This window comes from Dermacentor albipictus, chromosome 9 (genome assembly GCF_038994185.2).
Source record: "Dermacentor albipictus isolate Rhodes 1998 colony chromosome 9, USDA_Dalb.pri_finalv2, whole genome shotgun sequence".
NCBI lineage: Eukaryota > Metazoa > Arthropoda > Arachnida > Ixodida > Ixodidae > Dermacentor > Dermacentor albipictus.
In genome coordinates, this window is record NC_091829.1 from 33,501,303 (window position 1) to 33,522,862 (window position 21,560).

Genomic DNA, 21,560 nt, shown 5'->3' on the forward strand with positions numbered 1-21,560 from the left:
TGCATCCGACATGATATACATTATTTACGTACTCAGATCTACTGAGAGTTTGAGCCTCAAGAATGTATGCAATCCTTACTAGTTAAGGTAGCGCTTGTTAGGGTTCAGTTGCGGTAATGGACAAATGGATCATGAACAACGGAACAAGGAAATATGAAGTAGAATGCAAAAAAGTGGAAAGAAACCAAAAGCAGAAGGCACAAAGTATGAGCTCATCCACACTTCTGCAGACATCTGCCCGGAAAAGCTACCCCAATGTGTATGTCTATAATGAGATTAAAATTTACCATAGAAAGACTAGGTACAAGACAATGTTGAATGACAATGCCTTTATTCAATGTGTATTACAATGCATTGTGCTATACGATAGCACAAAACAAGCTAAGCAGGTACAACTGCAAATTATCAAATAATGGCAAATAAAAGCGCTCTGCAATAAAAACTAAAATTGTACATATGTGACTAGTGCTTCGTCTGTAGCATGATCACATACAAATGTAGCAGACCTTGACTGAAGAACATTGCAGGTCATCAAAAGCTCAAATCGCTTTTCTCATAGCACCACAAAGTTTCTTGTTAATACTTCAAAACGCCACAGAAATATATCAGGCCATCAGCCCTAAGTAGTTCATTGAGCATAAGTGTATGGCACATCCAACAGATCTTTGGCAGGGAAGGCTTCCCAGAACACCTTTTGCATTGAAACACATCAAGTAAAAATGACTGGGCACCCAGAACGCGCGCAAAATCCCTGAGTACACTACGTGTGGCAAATATGAACATAGAGGTACATAAGATAGCAGCAATACTGTGGTTTCAAATACAAAGATCGTAGTTCACGCTGCACTAAGTGTCTTTACATGTGTGACCAGCAGATACTAAACAAAAAATGCATGAAGTAGAGAAGGACAACACTAGTGAACCACTGTCCTCTAGCATTCCATACCAGCAAAAGATGACAAGGTCAATGCTGGCCCAGAATTGTCCTCCAGCATGTTATACTGTAGAAGCAAACAAGGGCAATGTTGGCTAAGCAATGTCGTCTAAAATTCCATTACGGCAAAAGCACACAAGGACAATGCCGGTACGGAATCATCCTCCAGCATTCCATGGCAGCAAAAGACAAGATAAGGACAATGCTACAGCATTCCACACTGCAGAAACAAGCAAGGAAAACTGTTCGACACAGTCCTCCAGCATTCCATAACGGTAGAAGCACACAAAGACAATGCTGGTCGAGGAATGTCCTTGGCTGGTTCGTATTTTCCTTGTTTTCAGCCTGCGAGTTGTACCTGTGGTGTCCTGGGCCAACCAGGCCCAGCTTCAAATCCAATGTGTCAAAATGTACAGAAAATGTCTCATCCAGTGCGAACACTCAATCACTACTCAGGCAGTGAGTACAGGCCACGTGACACATGAAAAGCTGCATAAATACAAGTTTTTCTTTACTGACGTTAGCATGTAATGGTGGCCAGTTGTGACAAAGAAACCAGATGAAATGTAAAGTTTGTTTGGGTTCGCTGTGAATCACATGTTCCTTTAAGCATGGCTTGCACTATGCATAAGTTAATGCGAGAGCAATAAATAAAGCAAAGCATAGGACAGTAAGCCCTCAACAGGCAGATATTCACTGTACATACTAGTGGCATAAATTCAAATGCCGACAATCCTGAAACTACTCCGATGCATTGTTTCATTTCCAGGTTCACCTGCATTCGAAACAACGGCTTACTTCAACTCCAAAACGTACATTAGGGACTACTTTATGCTTAGTAACTGGCTACAGAGCGATTACAGTCACCGATCGATAATTCGGGCTCAACAGGGACTGCCAAAACGTCCGAATAATTGGGAATCCGAAATACCGGATTCACCCAAAAATAACTTCGTTCCACAAGTGGTCAATCGGATTGTCACTTTCGGAGATACCTTCAATTTCACGTGACTACAGTGCAAGATGTTCACGGCACTGTGCCAAGACATTCTTGGCATAGTTCCAAGCACGCTATCGTATCACTGTGTGGAAACAATGCTGGCTGTCGAAGCACCTGGTGCTAGTCAGGTGAAATATTGCGAAAATGAAAGGATCTTTCAAAACTGATTGTTCACAAATGTGGCCCAAGTTCGTAAATATGTGTTGCTAAGTGTAGATATGCTTGCCCTTGGCTTACATATACTATGCCATGATTTTCCTACAATGCCGTTTATACCGTTTCTTTTCACGTTTTTCATGCTTTGTCAGTGATCACAGTGACGTTCCAAATGGGTTATCAACGAGATGAACTAGCCATAAACAGTGAGTGATAAAAGTCGAAGGTCTCAATCTCAACCATTGTCATGCTGTCGCTATAGATAGACAAAAGTAAAAAGTCAATGCATGCATTGAATTTTCATCACCAACTACTAAATCAACTAGGCTTCGCTAGTTTCAGTTTCACGAAGCACCGGCGACGTTTCAAAACTACAACATTGCTATTTATGCTTGGTATGGTGGCCAAATTTGCATGCGGTGGTGCAGTTGAAGTTTGAATTATCGCACGACACGTTGCAAGGTGTCCAAAATTTCAGTAATCCTTATACATTAAGTCTATAGGGCTAGTGACGATGCCTCAGGGCTGTCTGAATAAATAAGCATGTCTGAAATGTCAGTGTCCGAGTAATCAGTCATTGACTATACACATCACACTTCCATGTAATTACACGTAACAGCGTTTGTTCCTGCTCACATATTAGTTTCTGCCGAGTCTGTTCTCGACAGATGTGAGAAAACCACTAAAAAGGAGATGCAAATATGAATCCCTGTTTTGTTGCAGTTGCATAGCATTAATGTTATTTACATGTCAATTCTACATAGTTTTGCACACAATTTACAGAGAATGAAACAATCACAAACTATCGTGATCTATACTCTACCTCACAAGTGTATTGCCTATGTACGCCTCATATTTTCAGCAGTACTGCAAACGATTTGCAAGACGGAATGTGGACACTTTTCTTATAATACAAAACAAAAACAGGTAAAGGTAACCAAAACTGAGCTGAATTTTGCAACGCAACAGCTTCATGTGTTCCCAGCCAGCTTTTTGTAGACACTGGTCCTAGCTGCCATGCAGAATTTAACCTGATGAATCTATAAAACAAAATGTAAGCTGCAAATCTATAACTGCATATGGCAAAGCAAGTACAACAGCAGCAAATGCAGTGAAGAAAAAGCACCATTCCCTTGTGCCAAGCAGCCAATTGTTCAAACAGCTGATTATCAGCTCAGATTATATACGTGGGTCACAAGTACAGGGACACAAAAATCTCAAGCCAAATCACAATCTCAGACTCCTTAGCAAACCAATCACAGTGGCTCTAGAACGGCTGTTCCTCTTGAAAGTCACTGGAACAGTCTCGTCACAAGTCTTCTTGTTGTAGATGTCGGGGTAATTTTGTCGGAACTGCAAGAAATGGAAAACACAGTGGATGTAAATACTAGTTAACCACAAAGTTCGTAAACTAACAAGACAAAATGTAAGCTATACATGGGTTAAGGCAGCGCCACTGTGCATGGGTTATATAGGTGTATTTCCTGAAAATCAAGTTGTTGAAGTTAGCGCATTGTGGTGTTGTCTCCCTTCCGTCCTTGTTTGCTAGCGCTAAATATGCTTTCAGTTTACCAACACGCCCAACAAATGGCAATACATACCCATTGTTAACGGCGAAATGTTCATAAACTTATTTTATCCTAAATTAAACAATGTCCATTAAAAAATAATCACAACAAGCAGGCATAGATGTGCACAGCAGTGCCTAAGAACCATAACCTTTAGCCCCCCCCCCTCTCCTTTTTGCCTCCTCAGCCGCGAGCTAGCTACAAAGCCCTACCAAACTTTCCAAACTGCCACTCTCAATTACATTATCAAGAATCAAGGAAAGCAGAGCTTGCAGAATTATTCAGCACTTTTATACTGCCTGAGACCATGTGACCAGTGTTAGATCCCTTGTCTTTCAAAGTCATTTACGAGCTCTGGATGATACAAGATGGTGAGTAAACTAGCAACGGGAGTACTGACAACGGGAGTACTCAACGGGGGTACTCGCATTGCCTTCCTGACCCGAGCAAAATACATAGAGGGTCACTTACAGTTCTACCCATAAAAGTGACATATTACCTGTCGAAAACAGAACCAATGACAATGAACAAAGGTGATGTGATTACAAAAATGTTCAATTGCGTGGGTTTAACATCCCGAAGATGCACATATGAGGTGCATCACAGGCCTCCGAATTAATTGTGACTACCTGGGTCTCCTTAATATGCATTCAAAGCACAGTACATAAGCATTTTTCCCTTCTCTCCCCATCGAAATGTGGCCACCATGGCCAAGGATCAAAGCCACAACCTTGTGCTTAACAGCACAACACAATAACCACCGAGTCATGGCCGATGGTACAATGGCAGCACAGCAAAGGTGATGGAAACGATGCAATAACATGAACATGATAACCATAACTAAAGCACAACTGAAGCATACTGAACGTGCAGGAGACGCAGCTGGTATGCAAAGGCATCTAATCAGACCTGTGCTGCACACACATACCTGCTTCATCCTTGTGTTACGTTCCTTGTCCGATATCCTGGGGTCACGGAGGATGTCGTCGAAGAGGTCCATCAGAGCCTGCTCGGAGTGTGTATGCCTCTGCGCCTCGAACTGCTCGCGTGTCACCCGCTGGCAGTAGGTGACCACCCCGTCGCCCTGCGAAAGGACATTGTTCCGTCTCACCACCCCATCAGAGGTGCTGGCAGGCAAAGTTAGGACGGCATGCGGGGAGGGGAGGTTGTGTCCTGTCGTATTTACAGATGGGGGTGGCGGGCTAGGGAGGGGGGCTGATTTCTTGACGGTCCTTTTCATAACTGCTTTCCCCCTCTCATCACTTTAGTCAATTGTTCAACTGAAACAGGATTTGTGCAAATGCATCAGTGAATTATGTTCACTCATTTCTGTGGCATCACAGCACAAGCGAATCATTTTCGATACAAGAGTTTATTTGAAACTATGCCTAAAGGTACAGAAGGATGCTACAGTACGGTTTTGTGTATGGAGCTTGTACTGAATTCTGAGGTTCTCACCGAGCATAGAGTTTTAGCTTGTCTGTACATGTTACCACTCGCAGACCACCAATTCACCGGAGATGTAGGAGTGACCAGCTGCATTAGTGGCGTCACCTTTTGGTGTAAAGCTTACTTGAAGTAGAGAGGACTGAAAATATATAACTGCAGTGGCAAACCATAGTATACTTAGCTGCTGATATAAAGCATTGGCAACATAATTGCTAACATGCAATTTTTCTTTTTTCAATGAGAACATTGATGTGACAGAAAAACATCTTAATCTGTGGTTGGACAGAGTCGCAAGATGTCACCACGAGTGGTGCTACTGCCATCCACGTCTCCAGTATCCATTTATATTGTAAAGGGCAGTATGTGTACAGACAAGATAAACTATCTAACATCTTGCACATGTCACCACATGTTGTTTTAAGTGGGATCAACTGCTTGGTGCAATCATCATTCACGTAAACAGTAAACCACTGCATGCTATAGTGATTGGATCAGTGACTCAGAGTGACAGATAAAAAAGGAATTTTAATTATGGGGTTTAATGTCTCGAAGTAGTCCACGGGCTGTAAGAGATGCCATAGTAGTAGGTTGTGGATATCCTAACGAGAATAAAAGAGTCGAGACGGAAGTGCAAAGTGCAGATAATATGATTAGTCATAGATGCAAAAGAGTGCCGTGAAACTAAAAGCAGGGCAGGCACAGGGATATCCTATGGTGAAGTGAAATTTCTTGACATGAAGTCTACAATGCACTAATCTCACCTGTTATAAAATGTTCTCACACAGTTTATAAATATAATAAGTTTATTTTGATGCTTCGTGCATGAAAATGACAGACGGCACAACGGATGTATATAAGTCCTCACAGGCACACGGTACAATGTACACAGAAAAGGAAGAGCTTCCCAACTACATTGGCCATTAAAGGGACACTAAAAGAAAAAGCTTCGTTAAGCTAGATTGCTCTTTTAGAGCTACGAGTAAGTTGGTCTTACCATCAGCAGAGGGTTAGTAAACCAAAAAGAACACAAAAATGAAAGGTGGATGGCAACACCACCTTAGAATTCATACACCAGCACCCTGCGATATCAGCGATATTCGCATCGAGTGGTTGAGACTAGATAAAGCTCTCTTAAAATACATATGAAAGTATTTAGAGAACTCAATCGGGCAACATTAATGGTCTATTTTATTTACAGAGATTAAACCAGCCACAGTAACCCAGTGGCTATGGCATTACACTGCTGTGCTTGAAGTTACAGATTTGATTCCGACCATGGCAGCCCCATTTCGATGAGGGCATGCCTCATTAATCCGATATAGTGGTTTTGGCACATGAAACCCCAGAATATTTTTCTGCATGGAGATGGACTCAGTTATTACAAATATATAACTTGCCATGTCTCATGTCCCGCCGACGCCCTCAGCACAGCAGTTGAATTCAGAAAGAAAAAATTAGCTTTCATTTTTCTTTTCCCATTTATTCAAATTAAATAATGAGATTAAATGCAACAAGCTCTCAGAGATACCATAGTCGTGGATTCAGGATTAACTTACTCCATCTGGGATTCTTAAACATGCACCTAAATCTAAGTACATGAGCGTTTTTGCATTCTGCCCCCCTTGGAATGCGGCCATCATGGCCTAGAAACAAATCCAGATCTTCGTGCTCATATCCATAGCCACTAAGCCACCACAGCAGATTTCATCCTTTTCTATAAGAGAAATGCAGATAAAGTTTCGCAAGAGTAAGGTACCAGTCTAGACTGATTCAGCATTTCTACATAGTGTCCCTTCAAAGTGCCACACTATACAATGTATGCAACACAATCATTATACACAACAGTGGCAACACTGAATTGCAAAAGCTATCGGCTAAGCCCTCCTTATTTGCACTCTAATATGACAAAACACTGATGCTGACACCTCTGAACATATCTATGATTAAGGGATGTTCACATGAAGGAGAAATCTGACAAATTTCTTTGAAGGGTGCACACGAGGTTAGCAGCGATGGATGTCCCTCCACTGCTCGCTCCAATGAAGAAATCCAGCGAGTTTCACTTTCAGCAGATGGAGCAGATGTCAGAGAAATTTCAGTGTCTATGGTAAATCAGTTATGCAGAAACCTGCGAAGCGGAGAAAGCTTCTTGAAAGTAAAAAAATGTTTATTTCATAGATTCATGCCACTCTCAAGTGAACGACAATTTTTCACTTCTGTAACATTCTTCCATTTTGCGGATTTCAGCAAAGCTGATTTGCCTTATTCAGTGTCCCAGTGCTTCACTATTTCTGAAAGCAGGGCAAGATGGTTTCTGGCATTATCAACCTGGTTCCAGCCCACGGTAAGCTGAAATGCAAACACGAAAAGCAAACAGCTCTCATCCAGTGAATTTAGTGTTTGTGTTTTTTCTTCTTTAGCACTGTAAAGATGTGTCATAATCCCTACTAAATCTGCGATTTTCTAGCTTCATGGTTAGTTCTAATGGTAGAGTGATTGTTCTGGAAACATTTGGGTCCCAAATTTGGCCCATGAAAGGGGACAAATTTTTCTTCACTCACGAAGCTTCCTTTCTGGCAAACCTGTATGCATTTCCCTAGTAACTTCACAATACTCTTAGCTGGTTGGTAATTTTAAAGCAAATAGCTTTCCTTGGCTCTTTTGCCTGTTTTTGAGGTCGTTCGTTAGAACTTCAGCACCGATACAAAGGGCACACTCTTACGCGCAGCTGAGTTGCTGCCACAGCTGCAGGTGGGGGCTCCAGCACAGCGGCAGACTTACTGGTTAACGCTTCTGTTCTAAATGGAATTACGGAATCAAATTACAGACAATACCTAAATGTACTCACAGCAAGAAATATAGGTCTTCAAGTAGATCACTCCTCTATTAAAGCATATATCTTTCTGGAAGCATTCAGCTCTTCACTTCCATTCACAATTATTGTCGATGGTTTCTGCACAATTTTTTTTCCCTTTAAGGATTTCAGTGGAGTCGGACAAATTTCGAAAAGCGCTCGGGTGGAAGTGCAGGTTTTTGAGCAAAGCCACAGAAAGCGCCAAGTACACCATTTCATCGCCGGCGCCGATGCAGAGATGGTTTAGCTCCGAAATGTCCATCCTCCATGTTAAAGAGGATGCTCAGCACCTTTCCATGTGCGAGCTTCACCTGCGCTACAATCTGGGCAATGTTTTGTAGCAGACAGCACTCCTAAATCTGGCCCGCTCTGAGAACGCTAAGAAAGTCTGTGGCAGAATAGTCTCCTCTATATTCCATGCCTGTCCAATCATCCAGAAAGTAATGGGAGGCAGCCATCATCAGAACTATGACTGTGGCACCACATAACATGGGGTGTGTCTGGCGTGCTTTTCACATTTTTTGTACTAGTTTCTGCCAAAAAAAAAAATAAACATTCATTATTAAATACAAAAAGTGTGGGCATCATTAAAAGAGTGGATGCAACCCCTGAAGTTTGCATATCATATTTTGTAGCTTTTCAAAGTAAAATTGTCTGCAACTGGCTGCAATCACAGCACAGAACCACGTTTGCAGAAACTACACATTTGTCTACTGCTCCTGTATAGTAACAATTATGCACGATCAGATGATGCTGGCAAGGTTTGTCTTTACCCTACCTGAATATTGTGACTCTCACCCTACTATATATGGCACCTTTATAGACAAGGGGTTCTTTGTGATGATCTGGGAAGCACATTATGTAAGCAGGCTATGGTAGCAGCAAAGCAAAACATCTTCTGAATGTGTATGTCATGAACAATGCTTCACATTACTGTGATGAATTTTGTCATGGGATGTGCCCTCTGAGAAGAAAAAGTCCACCAAATTTTTCCTTCATGCGAATATCCCTTCAGAAGAAACACTTTCCAGGTACGAACAAAAACAACGCGGCCATCCAAAACAACATTCAGCCTTCAGCACAGAATCCCGGGTGGAACAAATTATGAAGGCATGACCTGGTCATCACTTGGCATGACTAACAGCACTACCATCAAGTCAAGAACAGCTGTACCAAATATTGTTCCAATAAGGGAAACCTGTGTGAATTGCTCTTCCAGCTGAATTGTCGGCTTGTTTGCACCTACATTTCACACAAAGTTAGCTCTTTTCAATGAATTTTCTTAAATAGCTGTAAGATATAGTACCAGTTTGTTTCATTGCAAATAAAACATAAGTTCACATTGTCTGTGTTCATGCCAGTAGCAAAATGTTATTTTCTCAGTCAAAGAAGCAGTGGTGCCATCTATGACCAGAATAGTGAAACTGCTCCGTCTTCTGAGTAGCAGGTGTTTTACCCTTGACAGACAGTGACACTTTTCTCACCAGTGCACAAATTGCTTTTGGATTACTTTTGGATTACTTTTGAACATAGACTTTGTTTTATGCACATGATACACAATTTATATTGGATAAAACAAGCGAGTACTGCTTCCAAACACAGCATTGAAGAAAATCCATTGCAAAATGATATTTATGCACTAATTTTGAGCACAAGTGAGTAAGAAGTCTAGCCAGGAGATCCGTTCATACAGGGCTCGTTTATCAACACGACATGTTACAGATGCTATTGCGACTGTGGACTGGCAATACCACAGCAACTCTCGTGTTAACAACAAATAATGCAAAACCAACAAGAAAACACATTGAAATTTGTGAAGGTTGGCCACACACAAGCGTCACTGTGGCCAATGTAGGCTTTACTACTGCGAAGCATGCTTACACCAAAGAAGCATTCTGGAAGATTGCATACGAAGGCATAATGCAAAGAGAGAGAGAGAGAGAAGAGAATAGGCAACAAATCATACTGCATAGCCTCTCTGCCTCGAGTTAAATCACTCTGCTCCTCAGCATGACACGTATAAAAAAAATGGCAAAAGTTTTTATTCGATCTCAGTTTTTTCGCAGCAGCTGATTGCTCGGCCACATTGCCATCAGTCACAGCTCACACCAGACCACAAACTTTTCTTTAAACAAATTTGCATGCCATCCCACCTACTCTTTCATAAATCTTTACTCACTGCACACCTGTAGATATCACTAACAATTTAGTTTTGTTAGTTGACTCATCTGCAGTAGCATTATAAAATAAGGCTCGCAATAAAGGGAGCCCAAAAAATTAGATGTTGACTGTAATTCTTGCCATTATGAGATTTAATATGCAAAACATTTTTTTAACTTCACTAAAGTTGTGTTTCAGAACCCCTTTAAATGAAATTCGAATGTTGGCAATGCAGCAGAACACACGCAAGCAACTGCCACTGTAAAGCTTAGGACAATGAGAACTTCTGCACAAACAAATATATGTCTAATATAGACAGATATAGGTGCAGTTAAATGTGGAACTATCAACAACTGAACATAAGTATAAATAAAGAAAGAAAAGGACAAATGCCATACTCAGGTTTTCTTAAAGGGCCCCTCACCAAATCTGGCCATTTTGAGCTGACAAGCGCAGATCATATATTGCACGATAACGATCGTGTCTGCAAAGTATTACATCGCTATGTGCCGCAGAAAGATCAGAAATTTCAAACCAAACGGCGTTTTTCCTTTCCCTTGTGGCCGCCACGCTCCAAGCTGGAGGGTGACCTAGTCGTGCCCCTGAGCCTACATAGTCGTGTCCGCAGTGTGACATCGCTCGTGGTCACATGTGACTTGGAGAATTATTCAAGACAACATCTGTTACCTGTGTAATCTGTTACTTGAATTGACGAATTGAAGTTTAGGGAAATAATAAAGACACACAAACGGAATGTCAGCGTGTTTTCTGTTTTACTTCGCACTGAAGCTAGAGAGATGTACTTCCACTTCGTCTGGTTGTTCCCACGGTCGTGCAGTCACAGGCGCAGGTACCGCAACTATGTCGTTTTCTACCATGTTCCACCGCGTGATCATGCTCTGCGATCTCCTTGTTCTGCCTCAGTATTCGTGTAGCACTGAATTATACCCCCAGTCATGTTTCCTTGTGCACAATGTGCAAAATTGTGCGCTACGAGAACGAGACAACAGCTCGTGCGCGACGCCGTCGGCAAAAGTGCATAGCGTTGAAAAAAAATAATAATAAAGCAGAAGAAGAAGAAGAACAAGGAGGAAAAAAAAATGAAGGTGGGGCCTGTGACATATGCGTCATGCATTCCTCGAGTTCCGGTATGGGAGAACACAGGAAAGGAATTTCGCTTGCGTAAGCTAGACGGGGTGAGTGGAGAGAGCGTCTTGCTTGGCAGCGGAGCCCACCTGCTGAAGTGGCGGGTTCGCGGCACTGAAATATTTCTATCTCAGCTATTAATGAGGCGATTTTTAAAATTTTTGTGGCAGAACGCTCCCCATAGAGCAAGTAACAACTTCCAGCGTATAACCAAACTTTGCTATGGGGCATGGTGAGGGGCCCTTTAAAGGATTTTCCACTAATGTACGGCTGCACGTAAGCTAATGAAGATGAATGTATTGGAATGTTGTAAGAATTTGCTTCAATGTAATTAGGTAAAGAAAATTGTTTTCATCACAGCAAGACGGAAGGCACACACACAAAGAACTCCACGTGCCTTTACTTCATGTGACACAATGAACGTGTTTGGCAATGTAATCAGAAGGCCTCGAAGTGAAATTATTTTGCTTTGTACAAACAATGGGCTGAAACTGAATGCACATTTGTTTGGCACAGACCGACTACAATTGCCATAGACAGTACCCAAACAAGGTAACGATTCTGAAAGCAGCACAAGAACACAGGAAGGATACAACTTGAGGCCTAAACAGAATACATGCAATGTGCCATACTCTCAAGGATAGTTAACTCTGCTCATTTTACTGCTTTGTTCCACTGTGTACTGCTGACTAACAGCGGAGTGAAAAAATATTCCAGCAGCATGACTGTCGACATTAACAACAACAAAATTTTCTAGGCCAGGATCACTACGCCACCTTTTAGGAAGATAGGCCGTCCTATCGAAATGTTGGCCAGCCTTTCTGAGGCACCTTATCCCTGTTTATAACCTCTATACCACGTGTGTAAGTAGCAAGAAGTAGTACTTAACTTTTCATAACTTCTTGTCCATAGAACACCATACCCTGTATTTAGAACCTCGATATAACGAAGTGTGTTTAAACATGATTTCAATATAATGAAATTTCTCTGCTGTCACAAAGGATATCGAGACAATAAATGGCAACTTCTGTTGACACAGATGATTGACCAAATGGTTGAATTACATGAGGCTACTTGCGAACGCACCTCTCAATTGGCGCACCGTGCGACCATTGCAATGGAGCAGCGGTATGTTTTGTACTATAAAGTTCAAGTGCAATAAGATCCTATTTCTCGCCGCGTGTTTTATGGTTTGGGTGCGAGTGAAAGCAGGCACGTGCGAGTCGAGAAGGACGGAGGTTTGATGAGCACTGTATTCTCACACAAGCAAGGGGAAAGGGGAAGGAGTGGCAGAGCGAGCTTGCGTTAACGCAATCAAGCGCACAGGGGGAAGGCGTACGGAGTGGGGGACACGCTGGCATGCGTGTCCTTGAATCTGTGTTGAAGCGACACGTAAACAAAGCATTTTCTCCTCACTGCCAGTGCTTTTCATGATAGTATTGTCACGGCTCACTTGAGAAAAGAGCGACAGCTGCGATTTTCTCACAACCAGGTCTGACACCTGTGTGACTTACAACATGGTCCAAAAACTGTAGTTTTTCATAGCCAAACTGGCACTTTTCAGGTTTTAAGGTAAGCCCAGCAGACCGTATGGCTTGAAGAACTGACCGTAGCCAACTGAGATGTTCATCAAATGTGTTCATCACATCGTCTAGGTACACTAAGCAAGTCTTCCACTTAAGGTCTGAGAGAACAGTATCCATTAGCCTTTGGAACATGGCTGGGGCGGAGCACAAACCAAAAGGGAGAACTTTGAATTCATAGAGCCTATCAGGCGTCACAAAAGCAGTCTTTTCGCGATCCCGCTCATCGACCTCTATTTGCCAGTATCCACTTTTTAAGTCCATCGATGAGAAGATGCATGCCGTGCCTGTCGAGGGAATCGTCGATGCGTGGTAAGGGATACACATCTTTTTTCGTAACCCGATTGAGCTTGCAATAATCGATACAAAACCTCAGGCTATCATCCTTCTTCTTAACGAGTACCACGGGCGATGCCCAAGGGTTTTTGACGGCTGGATGACATCATCTTCTAGCATTTTCTTGACTTGCTGCTGTATTGCTTCGTGCTCTTTCTCAGCCACGCGATACGGATGTTGTCGGATGGGTATGGCTGTTTCCCCCGTAATGATGCGGTGTTTCGTCAGTGGCATTTGGCGCACTCGGGACGTCGTAGAGAAGCAGTCCTTAAAATGGTCAAGCAGTTCTCCGAGCCTTTGTTTCTGTTGTAGCGCTAAACCTGGGTCAATGTCGACGACGGGTGCGGGTGGCATCGTATCAGTGGTTGATTCCTCTTTTACAGCAAAGCAGTGTTGGACCTGGTCAATTTCGTCAAAGTGTGCCACGGCGGTGTCTTTACTGATGTGCCAGCATTCATTAGCGAAACTTGTCAGTAGTACCTCTGTGCGACCGCCGATTAGGCTGACGATACCCGAGCGATGGCAACACCTTGATGAAACCGAAGTGCAGTTAGTTGTTCAGCTACAACGTCCTTGTTAAACTGTTCTCCGCAACTTACGGAGACAAGACTGCATGACAGTGGTGGTATGCAGACGTCAGTGGCGGCGACACGTAACAATGTATGTGAGCGCTCTTGGGTCTTGGCTCATGTCTGTACTAGTTGAAAAAGTTATCTCTCACCGTCCCGTATGTTAACCACAACGCCGTACTCCTGCAAGAAGTCCATTCCAAGGATGAGTGATCTGCAGCACTCCTTTAAAATCATAAAAGTGGCGACAAAAGCTGTATTTCCTATCTGGAGCTGTGCAATACATTTTCCTGTAGATATCATTATCTGGCCCCTGGCATTTCGAATATAAGGACCCGTCCATTGCATTTTGACTTTCTTAAGCCAGTCTGCCAACTGCTCACTCATTATCAAAAAGTCTGTGCCAGTATCAACTAAAGCTGTCACGTCGTGCCCATCAATCGCTAAAGGTAGGTCGGCACTTACAAATTCGTCGGCGTTCCGTTTCTCCGGGTTGCTCTGCTTGTTTCTCAGTAATAATGGGGGATTTTCGGCGGTTCGACGACTTGGCAACCTTCCCCCCGGAGGTCGTCGATTTCAGTTTCCCCGTTGTGGGCTTGGAGAGCGGCCTCTCACCACGTCGGCGAAACTGCGACGGTTCGGCGAAGAATAACATAATGGAGACAGCGAGCGCGACCGAAGATTAGCTGAGCTGCCTTGTTCCCTAGTGACACTGTAGTCGAAGCATGGATGTCTCTCTGGAAACTGGCGCGGAGTGGCAGGTGACATTTCCTGGATGCCACCCTGGCAATCAGGGCAAAAATGATAAATGTGCCCTGGTTCGCCACAGTGAAAACACAATGGTCAGCGATCAGCAGTGCGCCATACGTCAGTCCTGCGAAGCTGGGGTCGCCTGAGATGCGCCCTCTGTATCCAGGCAGCACCAGGTGGCCGCTGGTGGTACTGCTGTACCGGCACAGTAGAAAGCGGGCGACGGACAGCGTCTGCGTAGCTATATGCACGTGGCTCAAAGCACGGCTCGGGACACGGTTCAGGGAGTGGCTCAGGAGATGCTAATGCTTGCCGAATTTCTTGGCAAACAACTTCAGCGACCGGAGCAACAGTAAACTCCTTCAGTGTCACAGTTTGCTCCGCAATCTCCTCGCGCACAATGTCTCTTATCAGTTGACGCAGCGAGGTCTCGTCTGTCACTGTGAGTACTGCGGCTCCTGCAGGCGCATCGTTAGTCAGGCGTTCGTATTGCCGACAACGCTGCTGGAGTGCCCACTTGATTGCTGTGGCTTCCTTAATGAATTCTTCCACTGTTGTAGGTGGGTTACGCACGAAACTAGCGAATAGCTGTTCTTTGACGCTGCGCATGAGACGGCTCAGCTTCTTCGAATCCGGCATGTTGAGATCTGCGCGGTGAAACAAACAAGACATGTCCTCGGCAAACATGGAGACACTTTTGTTGGGCTTCTGAATGTGCAACTCGAGAAGGCATTGTGCATTATCTCGGCGATCAGTGCTTCTGAAGGTGTCAAGTATAGCTGACGGCAAAATTTGTCCCACGTTGTCAAATGTGCCTCGCGGTTTTGTAATTACGTCCTTGCACTACCTTCAAGAGCGAAGTACACATTGGAAAGCTTCTGGTCCGGACGCCACTGATTGACCTTAGCTATGCGTTCGTACTGGTCCAGCCAGTCTGCGGCGTCTTCATACGTGTCACCGTGGAAGCTTGTGGGGACTAGATTGTTTTGGACAGTCACCTGTGTTGGACTTTCAAGCGCCATTTCCTGAGTCGGTGAGGTCACTGACAAAGTTCGTTGCAAGAGACCGAATTCCGGGCACAGACCTTGCAGGCGGCGGCTTGCGCGGTGCACAGGTGTCTCGACACGTGGATGATGTCTTGAAGGGCTGGATGCAGGGCTACTCGCAGGAGTCGTCCCTATCATCAGGTGATGATGCGATACCCAGCACGTCCACCAGGGTCATGGCTTACTTGAGACAAGAGCGGAGAGCGGTATTTAATCTCGACAATTAGAACAAGCGTTCAGTTTAGGCTTCTTCTTCTCTAGCACTCTCGCTTGCACACACGAGGTCCTCGTCTTCGTTGTCAGCATGGTTGGGCACAGATGGCGTCGTGGCAGTAATACCACGGCAGGCATCACTGTCAGCTGTGGGAGCACAGTGGATGTGAAAGCGTGGCTGGCTTCATTTCCTACTGCCAATGAGGAGATATCGTCAACATGTCATGAAAGCATATCTTTCGTCGCCGACTCACAAATGCAAAACATTTTTTTTTTCCTTATTGAAACTTGCTTTTCCCAACTGTCTGATCATTCAGAAAATTTTGCGCCCAACTTCTGTGTAAGAAATGTCTATCGGCGAATGTAATTATTTGCATAAAAGGTTGAATTTTGATAGAATAAGATTTCAATATAACGAAGCCGAATTGCCAATTTTACTGACTTTTTTATATCGTGGTTTAACAGTATATGATGTGGACTCGACTACGTGCAGCCCTGGTGAAATTCTAAAGTTTTTTTTTGTTTGTTTGTTTCATTGAAGAGCAACACATACCCCAGTGTCCCAAGTTGGCATGAAAGAGGTTAGGTACAAACAAACCAGAAAGTGGGTAACATTCCCAAAGAATGCTAATCACATTAACAACCGTCACAAACACAGTGGTATGTGTCTGCCATTTGCCTCTTGAACGTTGCCCTTGTCCTATTGTTGTGCTGCTTTCATTACGATGAAGTACCGACATTCTTGAGCAACTCTGCTCAAGAATGTTATAGCCTCCTATACATAGCTAATTTTCATCCACTTATAAACCTACTTTCACAGGTCTTGCGAAGCAGATTACTAAACACTCTGTTGAGACACCACGCTTAACTCAGATAGCTACAATGCCCGTTCAGGGGCCAGACAAGTAAAGCAATCTTTTAGAGTGCAACCAAAAGCCACCCTAAAATTGTGAGACCTTTGATATCCCTTTGAATGCATTACAGTTTAATATTTTTTTTAAACATACACATAAAAGTAAAATTCCATCTCTCTGACAAAGTTCACTTCTCTCACTCTCTAAAGTCGTTGAAAGACAGTTCCACTACTAATTCCCGACCTTCAACAATGACTGAACCAATCCGAGGCCTCCTAGATAACAGAATATAAATGAACGCTGACTGCAACATCACCTCAAAGCTAGCTCTTAAAAAAAATGATGACTGTGATAAGCATTGGCTGTGTCTGCAACAGAAATGTACTGAGCGTTGTGTTGATAAAGAACCCCGCTCGAATTGCCTCCCTGGCTAAATCGGCTGCAAGTTTGCCCTGACATATTGCACAGAGGTTTTAATATAACTGCAAGTCACTGGCAGTGATGCCAGACAAGAAGTCTGATTTCTCAGTGAAAAAATGGCACACTGTCACCTATGGGTGAAATGCCTACTGTTATGACAAAATGTGAATCTGCTGCACTCTTTCGGAGACATATGGTTCCACCGTTCCTTCCACTAAGAAAATCATTTTTCATCCGGCATCGCTGCAGTTCACCCGTGATTCTGGTTTATTCTGGACTTAACAAGTGAATGCTGCCACCAAACTTGATAAAGACGAATGCACCAGAAAATGCTACCCCAGTATCAACTCGAAGTGCAAATGAGCCAGCACTTTAACTGAAATGGGCGTCTAAACTTGAGTCCCTTATAAACGCAACATTATGTATGGATCTCATCTTGGCATTCCCATGCAATGTTACAGCTCAGAGTTCATGCGCTTTGTGCAATCTAGGAGGCAATGGCCAGACCAGTTCAACCGCACAAATCATACAGCAGCGTATTAGTGCAAACAACTTCAAAATATTTTGTGTCTATTGCATGCTCGTTAACACTCAAATCTTGCATAAACGCATATTGTGGTAGCACTTTGCATTCTACTTCGCATAGCGATAGATTTGACACCAATAGATGCTTGCCTGGCTGGCCTCAAAATGAAAAACTTCTGTCTGCAAACCTACTTTTGGCATGAGAACATTCAGAGAGGCAGGTGGCTAGCACTGCCATTTATGTGCAAAGTAGCAAAATTTTCCACGCTAATTTCCCTGCAGAGTGATGCTAGCGTAGGATGCCAGCTGAATTAATTTCTTCAAAAGTCAGGCTCCCAGACAGCAGTCCCTTTTATGCTTGGCAAAACAGGCGACTATCAATGCCAAACACATTATCATGATAGAACCACAGACATACATTTGGAAAAAAAAAAGCTTGAAAAGATGCTATAATCAGGGAAAACATACAAATATACAGTCCTTTTGGGGTGCTTTCAATGTTCTCTGCCCATGAGTGCACAAAATGGGAAATTATATGGATCAGGAATGCATTAACGAAGTTCTACTGTGCACAAAACAGACAGCAAAAATGATAACTGTATGCAAGATTTTTAAGTCAACAAGCCAGGATTGTTGGCCCAAATACGCAGGCTGCCTAGTACTAAACACATCCTTTCATTCGACCATCTTTCGTGGAACCACCGTTTAACTGGCACCGTGAGCCACAGCTAAACGGTAGGCAAGGGTCACCTCGTGTCGCTCCTTACCCGTTCCCTTCGCAGAATGGCGAGCCGCGCTTCCACCTCCAGGTGCAGTTCGCGTGGGGGAGCAAATATCCGGTCACAGTGCTTTACGAGGAAAGCGAGGAGTTCCTGGGCTGTGTCGGGAGTGGCGTCCAAACAGCTGCCATTGGTGCTCATCAGAATGCACGCAAAGGTGCTCAGCAGCTGCATCAGACAATGCCATGTGTAAGGTGCTTTTGCTGCCAAACAAAAGATTAAGCTTTTAAATGCAGTGGCATTTAGATGCACTCACTGCACGAGAAGCGTCTCAGCATGCAAAGGGTTCGGCAGCTGCGCCACACAATACCATATGTGTAATGTTTTTTTGTTTCTGTCAAACAACAGACAAAGTTCTTAAATGCATTAGCATTTACTGCAATCACTGCGCAATTCCCGTGTTTGCACTTGAGGAAGACATTTGTGCAATATTCTTACTGCCAAAGACAGATGCAGTTTAAAAATGTAGTAGCATTTACTGCAACCATTGCACAAATCTCGTGGATGCAAATCTTACACCTGCTTGCAAATGAATCTCACCATCAGGTAACATCAATACCAATAGATAACTAGTTCTAGGGACCGGGATGACCTCAACACAGGTCTAACATTTCCCGCTGGTGCAAACAATGGGGAATGTTTATTAATGTGGAAAAAAGCATATTTCTTCCCATATCTCGGAAAAAAGCACCACTTTTACATACTTATAAACTATACTCTTCACCGCTCGCAAAAGTGGCTAACTACAAATACTCAGGCATCACCCTTACTAGTAATCTGTCCTGGAATCTTCATATTAATAACATACATGCTTCCGCCTTTTGCAAGCTGTGTTTTATGAAATATTAACTCAGAAAAGCTTTTTATAATGTCGAACTACTAGTCAATTTCACAATTATTCTGCAAAACTTGGAGTATGCCTGCACAGTCTGGGACCCTTACACTCAATGTAATATAGCCTTGAACGAATTTAAAGACAAGCTGTCTGTTTGTGTATAACAAATTCTCTACATTTGACTCACCATCAAAGCTAATGAACTCTGATAACATTCCCTCACTTGAAGCGAGAAGGAAGAAATTACGACTTCAACTTATTCGCCACTAATTAACAAAAAGCTAGTCTTTGACCCTTCACTGTACGTAACGCCGCTTGTTACCAGGTGTCACCACCACCACCATGCCCAAATTGTAGGTATTTTGCCAGAACTGACTTATTCAAATACTCATTGTTCCTATGCACCATTAATGATTGGAACTGTTTAGAATGTGCATCATAACATGTCGTCTTGTTTTCTAACATATTAGTAAAAAGTTCTCGCTGTTGTTTTATTTATTTATTTTTTTTCTGTGCCTACCCTGTTTGGACCTTGAGTCTGCAGTATGTATTAAAATACATATGTTCAGCAATGAAACAGCCATCTGAATTATGTTTTTATTGCCAAGGAAGAGGCAGTTCTTAGACGCAGTGGTAGTTGTGCTGCATACATTGCACCAGCCTTGAATCTCAAAGATTTTCTTAGGGCTTCTTTGAGAGTGATGCCAGGAAACGCCATGCGTGAACACAGTGCAAATGGGACTGGAGTTTTGGGCTTTAACCATTTAATGCTACTTCTTCCACAGGTGTGGCATGAGCATTAATTACAGTCTTCTGTTCTTTTAACGCGACAGTGTTAAGGGCCCCGTGTTGCATAAAATCCAGTGTCAGCGTCCTTATCAAACGTCGTTTAGCAAAAAATAATTTCGGACCACAACTACATAGGCCCTCGACATGGCACAAAAGCATTTTTGAACTAACTGAATTACTCAAAGTAAGAAGCTTTTTAATATCATAAAAGTACAACCTAAACACAATCTACAGACATGATAGCATTGGACTGTAATTTGAATATACCAGGAAACATAATGCTGTTATGCAGAAATTTAAACGTAAACCTCTTTTAAAGCATTTCTACCATTCATCGAGTGCCACGCTGCGCTCGGTTCCTTGCAACACCACCATCCAGATGTCACTCGCCTCCGCGCATCCACGGCCCACATAAGAGGCCATGTTTCTGCCAGAACACTCACCCGCTCACTTTCGTGCATTACGTTCACCGCCAGCATTTCCCGGTAAACATTACGATCACATGAGTTGGAGCTGCTGGGAGGCATGAGAAGCAGTCAGGGATCTTTTAATGCAATTACGTTCCACTCTTAAAGAGGAAGCTTAGGCATCCTCCAAACTTTTTTTTTTATCAGCACAATTCACATACAACATGTATTACAAGCCTACAGTTTGTTTGACTGCAATGATGCAGGATGAGCATTGCTTAGATTGATGAAAATGAGGGCATATTATACATTTTAAGATTATGCCTAATGTCAGGTCGTTTGTGAAAGCATTACTCATAGCTTCTGTAGTGATGTAGCCTTACATTGTCAACAATGTAATAATACAGCACAATCTGCTTTAATGAAACTCAAAGGGATGGTAGAAAGCATTACATTTATGCAAAGTTTCATTTACGCAAAAGGCGAAAAAAATGAAGACCAGTAAGTTATTTGAAATGCTGCGAGTGTTTTAGCTTTATTGCAGAGAACAAATCAACATTATTTTGCACTGCTTTGAATATCGTTGCTCACACATAAGCCATTGATGCCCCCATTTTAAGTACAACCATGTGCTGCCTTTTCTTTCAATATGAGGGCAACTAATAGAAAAACCAGTACTGCAATTGCGCTTGAGCTACATAAACAGTAACTTTTCCCATTTGTTCATGTTGAGATGCACGCATTCGCATCTGGTCCTTTAAAGAGGTCGCCATTCGAGGTCACGTGTATTTTCTCGCTTTGCATTTCATTGCCCTTCAGAACGAGAACTTCAGTGAACAAGAAATTGCCATGCTTAACGTCTTTCAAGACCCCCATTTTGGAAGATAGCGTGAGCACTTTGTGTTCTCATTTTTTAGCTGGCACCATCACAAAGCACATAACGTGAGAACTACGCAGTGCAAATGCCACATGGCAGCCGTCACCACAGCACCCCAACTGCCTGATGGATTGGCTATTCTTGACTGTTTAACACCAGCATTTTACATATTGTTTGACTGTTCATGATTGCTATGTGGTATAGTGGCCCATAAAGTACTTGGTAGTTTCAATTCCAGTTCGGTCTAACCAGAATTGTTTAGGTAAAGTTTGTTAACATTGTGCTTATGGGCGGCCAACCAAAGTAGATA

At 43.0% G+C, this 21,560-nt stretch overlaps 1 protein-coding gene across 1 annotated transcript in view; it reads right to left on the minus strand.

The window, feature by feature from the left end:
* Positions 1-312: 312 nt before the first annotated feature.
* LOC135920559 (DEP domain-containing protein 1A-like) overlaps positions 313-21,560 on the minus strand; it is a 39,227-nt gene continuing 17,979 nt past the window's right edge. Inside the window, exons 10-12 of the mRNA XM_065454872.2 lie at positions 18,331-18,510; positions 4,587-4,742; positions 313-3,443 (exon numbers count right to left, since the gene is read on the minus strand). Of these exons, the coding sequence (XP_065310944.1) occupies positions 3,318-3,443; positions 4,587-4,742; positions 18,331-18,510 (462 nt within the window). The 3' untranslated portion in view covers positions 313-3,317. The remainder of the gene's footprint in view (positions 3,444-4,586; positions 4,743-18,330; positions 18,511-21,560) is intronic.